The sequence below is a fragment of the Mesocricetus auratus genome, unplaced genomic scaffold, assembly GCF_017639785.1.
Source record: "Mesocricetus auratus isolate SY011 unplaced genomic scaffold, BCM_Maur_2.0 Super-Scaffold_100004, whole genome shotgun sequence".
Classification (NCBI taxonomy): domain Eukaryota; kingdom Metazoa; phylum Chordata; class Mammalia; order Rodentia; family Cricetidae; genus Mesocricetus; species Mesocricetus auratus.
This window is the reverse complement of record NW_024429189.1, coordinates 115,991,016-116,000,250: the sequence shown is the minus strand read 5'-3', so window position 1 is coordinate 116,000,250 and position 9,235 is coordinate 115,991,016. Positions and strand designations below refer to the sequence as shown.

General features: G+C 48.7%; 1 protein-coding gene and 1 long non-coding RNA gene across 2 annotated transcripts in view; one reads left to right on the top strand and one right to left on the bottom strand.

Moving 5' to 3' along the window:
- Window positions 1–273: 273 nt before the first annotated feature.
- Window positions 274–5,305, bottom strand: LOC121140557. Its single transcript, XR_005877468.1, has 2 exons — window positions 4,684–5,305; window positions 274–1,009 (listed from the first exon to the last, which is right to left on the bottom strand). It is a non-coding gene; the product is annotated as an uncharacterized LOC121140557 (long non-coding RNA).
- Window positions 5,306–5,501: 196 nt separating this feature from the next.
- Window positions 5,502–9,235, top strand: part of Acss1 (acyl-CoA synthetase short chain family member 1) — a 47,186-nt gene continuing 43,452 nt past the window's right edge. The window contains exon 1 of the mRNA XM_005072550.4: window positions 5,502–5,841. Within this exon, the coding sequence (XP_005072607.1) occupies window positions 5,529–5,841 (313 nt within the window). The 5' untranslated portion in view covers window positions 5,502–5,528. The remainder of the gene's footprint in view (window positions 5,842–9,235) is intronic.

The following is a 9,235-nucleotide window of genomic DNA, read 5'->3' as shown; positions in this document are numbered from 1 at the left end:
TGGAGAAGTTTTTATCCACATTCTTCCATGCACAGAACAGGAAGCTGAAGGGGCTAGGGGTGAGCCACCATCATTTACCTATTGTTCTCTATTCCTGTCCCTACTTTACAAGAAAAGTGATTTTGAAATGACAATCTGCCCTTTGAATTTTGTCTCTGTTTTCTCCAGCTCTGCTCTGTCTAAACAACCTACTTTCTCTGCCTGGCCCATCGGAAAACCTGGCGCATTTCATGGAAAGAGAGATCAAGAATTGGAATAAAGCTGGTCTAGATCTTTAAATTGTTGTGACTTTGCTCTTTAATACCCAAGTGTGTTGGAATTCTCTGCCTCTCTTTTATAAGGTGGAATGGGAGCCAGGGAAGCAAAGGCAAAGGAATGACAGATGAACACACCCCTGGACATTACCCAGTGAGCTCTGGAGGCCTAGAGTTACCAGTGACACCCCCACCTACTTCCTGGCCTTGGGCACTTGCTACTGCCAGGCAGAAGGAGAACAGGTGCATCTAACTTCAGGCTTTGAAGGTTCAGGAAAAACCTCCTGGAAGCACTGCTGCTGAGAAGCGCGACAAGCACCAGGCTCCCTTCCTGCGGTCTGTGACCTCCACCCTGTAGCTTCCAGCCCTGGATTCTGCTGACTTCAAAGCCAGACTCCAGAAGGGAAAAAGTGTGGCCAACACTAGCAGATGACCCATGTACTTAGAACTGAGAGCTGCAGGAAAGAAACTTGAGAACACAGGGCTGGGTAAGGCTAACCCTTCTTCTGGTTCCAGAGGGACAGCCTTGGCCTTAGGCTGTCTTCTGGAGGAAGGGCCCCATGTGGCCTCTTAGCTGGGCAGTAGAAAGTGCAGTTTTACCCCCATCTGGCTGATTCTGCTTCATGTGCATATCCAATCCAAAGAGGAAACAGGAACTGTGTGGTGGTTCTTTATTTGGAAATAGAGTCAGAGACCAGATTGTAGCTCAGTGTCACAGTGCATGGTAACTTTACAGAAGACCTTGGGTTTAATCCCTGGTGAAAAACAAGAAAGACAGAGAGAGGTCATACTTTTATCAGTTGTCATAATACATTTCTTAGTAAGCAAAGATAATAGAGGGTACACTATCCCTGGGACCCATGGCGACTAATGACAGTAAAGCTGTCTGTATTGTCTCATTCATTGTTCAACAAATATCTATTGACTATGTAATATGTGCCAGGAAGATTCTAGGTGCTGGAGACACAGTCCCAAACACAGAAATCGCCCCTCCCCCTGCCCCGTAGATCTCTTGCTTCCAAAAAGAGAGAGAGAAACATAAAAAACTTATATACATGTGCTATAGAGAACAGTGAAGTCAGAGGGGTGTAGGCGTGAGTGCTGGGGTGATGAATCCATTAATGTGACAGAAAAGACCTGTAGATAAAGGGAGTTTGAAGAGTCTGAAGGAGGGGGAGGGAGGTAGTCTACATGGATTTCTAGGACAAAGTGACCCTGGCGGGACAAATAGTGTGTGGGAAAGGCCTGAGGCAGGAGTGTGTCTGCTGCTGGGGGGGGGGGGGACAGGAGCCCAGTGTGGCTGCAGCCTGAGAAAATGAGGGTAGAGAAAGCGGTAGCATGAATAAATAGAAGGACCCAGAGACTGCTATTGGGGTTCAAGCTTCAGGCTGAAGGACAGAAAAGCAAAGCAGCTGGGCACTAACTTCTTACCTCTGAATGGACTGTCTCCACAGGCTCTCACCAAGCCTCCGACTATAACCTTTCTGCAGTGTGGCTGGAGAATGAATGCCTCTCTGAGGCCTTGCTTCTGTCTTACATACTTCCCGAATGTTGGGATTAAAGGTGTGAGCTATAATTCTCTTTTAGACTGATTCACTCTTGTGTAGATCTGGGTGGCCTTGGACTCACAGAGATCCATCTAGCTCTTAATCCTGAATCCTAGAATTAAATTCTGGCTACGGGGATTAAAGGTGTATGACTGACTTCTAAGGCTTGTGGCTGATTTTGCTTTTCTGAATCCTCAGTCAAGCTTTAGTAAATCATAAATAAGATACCACTATAGAAAACATCCTGGAGGAGGCAAGCCTGGATCAGGTGGACCCCTTCCCTTTCCTCTTCCTCTTCTCTTTTCCTCTTGGAGACAAGGTCTTGCTATATTGTCCATCTGGCAAGAGATCCTCCTGCCTCAGATTCCCAAGTAGTTGGAACTACAAGCATAAACCACTGTACCTGGCTAACAGGACATTTTCCATACTGGGCTATGCATGTATATCTTCTGGGAATGTGATACCATGAAGGATGTAAATCATGAAGCCTGTGATGGGGCCTAGCATTCTGCATGTCTCAGACTTCCTGGAAGAGGACCATGATGTTGTGAGTTGGGGAAGGAATGAAGTAGAGAGACCTGGCTTGTTCTGAATGCAGAAAGACCTCATCTGACCTTTGCTTTCTTTTTCTGTCCTACTTTTTCTTTGCTTTCTTCCCCTCCCTCCATGCTGGGGATGGAACCCAGGGCCTTGCACACGCTAGGCAGTAAGTAGCTCTACCACTGAGCCACAGCTGCAGATACCTCTAGCCCTTAAACTTTGTTTTAAAGAAACTGCATTGGCTGATTAGGCCAGAGAGGGAAGGAGTGAACACAATTAGAAATCCATTGAATGATAGTGAAAAAAAAATCATTGAGTATGGTTCAGACTGGTGGTGGGGGTGAGGAAGGGTGAGGGATATTATTCTGAAGGTGATCCCTGGAGGCCTTGCTGATAAGTTGTTACTGCCATGTAAGAGAGAGTAGTCTAGGGTGACAAGGATATAAGTCGCTTTAACAATGAGAAGATATATTCTCCTTCTCTGATCTGGAAGGTGAGGGTTTGAGAAAGAGTCTTCAGGATGTGATATGTTCAAGAAATTGCTTAGACATTTTAACAGGGACTGGGGATGCACCCAGTTGGTAGATCAATTGCCGAATATGCTTGAAGCCCTAGGTTTGGTTCCCAACACCCCAGAAACAAAGTATGGGGACATATACCTGTGATATTCAAGAAGTGCAGGTAGAGAGGAGGATTAGAAGTTCAAGGTCATTCAAGTCTGAGGCTGGCCCTGCCTCAAAACACCAAAACCAAAGCCTAACATTTGAATATGGGTTGAAATCGGAGGAAAGGCTCTGACTACAGGCTCCAGCTTGAAAATCAGAGGATGAGAGCTAACTCTTGCCTCCAGGGCACCTGGAGGGAAAAGTGGACAGTTGAGAACAGATACTCCAGCACTTTGAAGGCAAGGAGGGAAAATGCAGCCAGTGTAGGGATGAGCTGTAGAAACTGGTAAAAAGGAGGGCTTCACATTTTAGGAGTGGTTCTTGTGTCAGTTAGCTATGAGTGAGTAAGAAAGTTAAGGCTGTTTGAGACTCCTTCCAGCCTTGCAACCACCAGGAAGATCTTTTGTGCTGAGGGTGAGGCCCTCAGACCTGGTATAGAGCAGCCAAGGTGGATGCACCTCTGTCCAGAGCTGGTCCTGGCCATAGGCTAGTGCAAATCCATCCTCGCTGTGAGTTCATTGCCTCTGAAGACAGGACCAACTGCCTCACAGCATGGCAGCTGGGAAACAAACAAGCAAACAAACAAACAAAAAAACAGTACCCCAGGCTGAAGAGAACTCAGGATCTAGCCAAAGACTGTCAAAGCATCACTTCTGCCAGGTCCTTTGGAGTAAAGTTAGGAGGTCAACCCAGAAGTAAGGGGAGGAAACCTGGGTCCTCATCTTTTTAGAGGGTTAGATGTATGCAGGATAGAACTCATGTTGGGCAGATCCACTCAGCCTCCTTGTCTTGATGGAACAGGAAAACTCCAAATACACACTAGAAGAGGAAGTGTTGGGCGCCTCTCAGACCACCTGACCGAGTCTGATCTTTCTCTTATAATTTCATATGTCCAATTAAAAAGGTGATTTGGTGGTGTAGTTGGGGTGCTGGATGCTACCTTCCTCTTCCACTAGTCAGTCATGTGCTACTTTGTAAGTCTCTTTCATTAGTTTGGACTGCTTCCCTATTTTTCCAGCACTATATAACCTTTTGTTCTACTGCGTTTTGTTTTTGGCACTAGCCAAGTTTTGGTTTTGTTTTGTTTCTGAAGGCGGAGTCTTGCAATGCTGTCCAGGCTACAAACTCACGGTCTCCAGGGAGAGATTTCTGCCTCAGCTTCCTGAATAGCTGGGACCCCAGGGGTACTCCATTGTGCCTAACTTACCTAACTTTTAAAATAATGACAAGTGCTTGGCTGAGGGTAGACAGGGCATGTGCCTGAATTAGCTTTTGGCACTGCCTTCTGGCCCTCCCTCCTCAGCAGCTCACCCACAGTATCCCCTCCGAGGGAATGACCTATCTGCAGCTCTCACAGCCAAACAGGAAGGACTCTTTGCCAGCCCGAAGAACTCAACAAACCAGTTCTTGAAAATCCCCCACCCCTAGTGTTTATTTTTATTATGTATTCACTTCTTAGTTGGTTCTTTGAGAAAATCAACAAGATAGACAACCCTTATCCAAACTAACTAAAAGGCAGAGCGAGAGAATATCCACACTAACAAAATCAGAAACGAAAAGAAGGCCATAACAACAGACACTGAGGAAATCCAGAAAATCGTTAGTTCATACTTCAAAGACCTGTACTCCACAAAATTGGAAATTCTAAAAGAAATGGATACATTTCTTGACAGATACCACTTCTTAAGTAGTTGGTAGAGACACATTTCTTCCTATTCTTGATTCTTCAATAACAAAACCTGCATCTCCATGTCTGAGCTGATGATGCATAGTGTCAACCAGGCCAGATGTGCTGTGGACATTGATTTTATTCTTTACCGTAGCTTCCACCACCTCAAATCAACGAAGGTTCCCAGGGCAAGAAGCCGTACTTGCCAGGACAGGGGTCGGCAGCTGGGTAACATGCATAACTTTCACCAGATTCTGGCCTTCATAGAACCGTCTTCTCAGTTTGAAGGCCCCCAGGCTTGTTCATTAGCCTTTTAGTCCACCGGGTGTCAGTTATGTGTGAGTGGTAAGGTGGAGGAAAGATTTGACTTCAGTCTCTGGAATGCTGAACCGATTGACGGTTCATCCCCACCATCTGTGCTCTTCGCTCTCACGATACCTTAGTCGCTTTCCCAATCCAATCCTTCCTATCTCGGAGCGCTGCCCGCGACCCTGGTCGAGAGCCTGGGCAGCCCACATACTTGCGGCTGCTGTCGCGAGCAGGGAAAGTTGTCTGGTTTGCAAAAAGCGATTGCAGAAACCCAGGAACTTGAAGCCAAAAGCGCGGGCTGTCCTGACACTAGACGCACAACAACTCCGCCCCCACCCCCATCCCCACCCCCCACCGACACACTGCGCGCACCCCTCTCCAGGCAGGGAGAAGAGGTGGGGCCGGGGCAGGCTCAAGGCTCAAGGAAGCTGCTTCACTGAAGCAGGGAGTAGTGGGTGGTGGCCGCGGGGGCGGAGCCGGGGCGGGGCGGTGGAGACTCTTAGGGGCGCCCAGGCTCCCGCACCGGCTTGGGGCGTCGAGCGAGATGGCGGCGCGCAGCCTGGGCAGCGGTGTGGGGCGACTGCTGCGTGGTCTGCACCGGCGCTCCGGACAATCGGGGTGGTTGCTGAGCGTGTCGCGATCGACCGCCACTCGGTTCCTAGGCAGCGTTTCCCTCGCAGCGCAGCCAGGCTCATACCCTGCGTTGAGCGCTCAAGCGGCCCAGGAGCCAGCCGCCTTCTGGGGGCCGCTGGCCCGTGACACACTAGTTTGGGACACCCCCTACCACACTGTCTGGGACTGCGACTTTAGGACGGGCAAGATCGGCTGGTTCCTGGGAGGCCAGTTGAATGTGTCTGGTGAGTGGGTTGCTGGGGACCAGCCCCGTCCCGCCGAGACTCGGGGGGGACCCCCTGTCAGTGGCAGCTGTGCCCAGGCCTTGACCCCTTTCCCCAGTATACTTCACCACTCACTCTAATTCTTGTGCCACGTCGCCGTGACCTGCATCCCACCCGGTCCAGAGACTGCAGCTAGCGGAGCACCAACTACGCGCCCAAACGTGCAGCGCTGGCTCAAGCTGAAAACTAAGGGTAGCCCGTTTGAGGTCAGAATGGCCTATCCTAGCGCAGATTCTGGGGGAACTTTCTTCAGACTTTAATCTCAGGGATCCCTAGAACGGTGGGCACACAGATGATGACCCCAGATAGGCCTAGATCTCCAAGAACCCAGACTTCTCTGCCCAGGGGCCCTCAGGCCAGCGGGATAAGCGCAGTGTGTAGGTTGTTACCATCCGCTACGGTGCTAGCCTTAGCAGCTACAGTGGACAAGCCCTGCAGTGTAAACAGAGCCCTGGTGGGTGCAGGAAGAACGCGCCAGCGGCTGGGAGGGAACTGGTTATCTCCTCCCTCAGGGGCGTGTGGGCAGGAAGTTCTGGGTCTCAGAACTGCACCCCAAAGACAAACGTCTACAGTGACAAAGGCAGGCAACCCCAGCACTTTGGAGGCTGAGTTAGGAGGAGCTGAGCTGAGCTCAAGGCCAGCTTGGGCTATGTTGCCTCCTCCTCGTTCTCCAAAAGAGACACATAAATCGCTAGCTGTCTGTTTTCCAATGAGCCTGAATTCCGTGCTGCTAAGGTTGGAAGCACTGAGAAGTCCAGGAGGGGCTGGACTGACAGACTGAGCCGCTGGGGTTCAGGAACTTCTGCCTTCCAGTGAGGTGGGAGTGGGGGTTGGGTGGGTCAGAGATGCATAAGAAAAGAACTGAAGGTCACCCTGGCAAGGTGATGCTTTGTTCAAAGACCACAAGTTAGGGGTTCAATCTTTTATTTGCCGCATCCACTTGCATTAACTTGGGTGCATCTGAACTTCCCCATTTGTAGTTAGGGAAGTAATACTTACCTGCTAAGCAGGCAGTGCTGGGAGATACAGAACCTTGTCCAGACTTATTGGTAATCAATAAGCCATTATCAATTTTGAATTACTATACTCAGAAACTATAGGTGGTGTCTGTTTTTTTTACTCAAGCACACCTCAAAGAAACTTTGGACCAGTCATTTTCCCCCCATTTTGTATATTACTTGGCAAGTTTAATCTAAATGAGTCTCTTATTAGATAAGTGTTGCCTCTAGATTGGAGTCAGCAAAATCTTGAAGTTCCTGGGGTTGTAGAATTGATGGAATGTGCCTTTGAAGTGAGTGAAGCAGTTTGCTGAAGGAAGAGGTCAGAAAGTGTGTGGCTTCTTTGGAAACGGTCCTGGGCTTAAGAGGCCAAAGCCACGGGGACACCCAAGCTTATAGCTGATAAGGAATGGTATCGACCTTATGGTGAGGCTTGGGTGTGGTCTTCAAGGAATTCTTTGGCCTCTGTTCTTCCACCTTTAGAGCTGTGTGAGCCAGAGGCTGAACGTCAGCAAACTGACCTGTAGGAAAAGCAACTTCTCCGAATGTCTGTCTGTCTATCTATCTATCTATCTATCTATCTATCTATCTATCTATCTATCTGCAGCATCTCTGTCCTTTCCCAGTGTCTGCAAACCCCAGAGGTCATAGTGTGAAAAGGCACCAGACTGCAGCTGTCCTGGGAGCCACCTAGAAAGTTGTGAAGTGGTTGAACTGTTTGTCTTGTGTGGCAATGCCAGCTTGTTTCAAACAGTGTGAGTGACACTATTGTCCTTTCAAGGATCTCCAGACTAATGCTTCTCAAAGCGTGGTCTTGGACCAGCAACCTTCTCGGGGAGCTTTTAGATATGCAAATTCTGGGGCCCACTCTAGACCCTTAGGTTTAGAAACCTGGTGGCTGGGCATCTTCCAGCTGCAGGTGCTTGGTACATGATAGTTTGGTGGTTTCGGCTGTGCCTTTTGAGCTACACTGAGGTCCCAGTTCTTGCTGTGCTGCGCTTCCCATGTTCCCTTATGCGTGAACTAAAGATAGGAGTGTGTCCTGGAATGCTCTTGTAGTTACCACTGTTACAAACTTTCAATTAGCAGTGCTGCAGGATACAAGACCATTTTATTACCCTCTGAGGTCCTAGGTCAGGACTCTGGACAGGGCCCACCCTGCTGTCTCAAGCCAGAGCCATCTGCCAGTTTCTCACTTCCCAGTTTTGGGGCCTGAACTGGTGCTGCACTTAGAATATGGTTCATCCCTGAACTCCCCAGTAAAGTTCCTTTGTCGGGTATTATTAGGGAGGTAACTAGGATTAGGAGAGGTTTTCAGGGAAGAGGCATAAGGTTCAGATTGTGGTGTTTTATAAAAGGGAGAGGCCAGAAGAGATAACTGATGTCTCTGCATCATCTTAGGACTCCTGGCGGGAGGGGGAGATGGAGGGAGTCACCAGATGCAGGCCTTTGGACTATGATATAAATAATTGTTTTCCTTTGTAAAGGTAGTCATCCTCTGTTATTTCATCACAGTTCCGGAGAATGGATTTCATACGGTTTCCATAAGTGAAATTTCAGACTGGGCTTACTTGAAACTTGTTCCCCAAACCACATGAGGATTTTCCCTGTGTACTGGCTAGGTTCATGGAAAGTTTTGTGTCCAGAGGGTCAAGAGAATCGTGCAGAGATTAAGGCTTCTTCTGAGCAGCCTGCTTGAGGCGGGGAGGGCTCTTGTTTGCATTTGCTCCCTATCAGATGCGGTTCTCAGCACACACAGCTGGGGCTCTTGTTCAGATTAGGTGAGACGAGGCTTGTAAAGCTCTTGACACTGTCATTAGGACACTGCAGCCCTAATCACCCACTGCTGTTAAAGGTTAATGAGGCATGTGGCAGAAACAGTGGCCTTGCGTTTATCCCCCAGGAATGCTGCTGAGTACTGTGCCCACCTGAAATGGACCCTGTATGTTTGAGCCCCAGAGCCTGGGCTGGGTGGCAAGTAAGACATTGGAGAATGTGCAGGGGGTGCCTGGTCTTCTCAAGGAACCACGCAGTGTGTCCACTCCAAGCTCTGACACTGAGCTGTGATGATGGAAGCTCCTTGGCCCTTCCTTCTTTGACTTGCCTCTAATGCCTTATGAAAAATACTTCCACACTGTAAAAAGGAATCCTTTCTGGCCTTGGTCATTTGGCTCCATTCTCTGTAGGGCTCCACAATTACTTTTTCTCTGTGTATATATACACCCAGGATGCCAGGAAACTGCAAATCTAAAACCAGGGGGTCATGGGGTATATGTTGCTTTCACCACACATATCTTAGTCCTATTTTCTAAATCCCAGACCTTGAGTCTGATGTATTTCAATGTGTTCATTCTTAC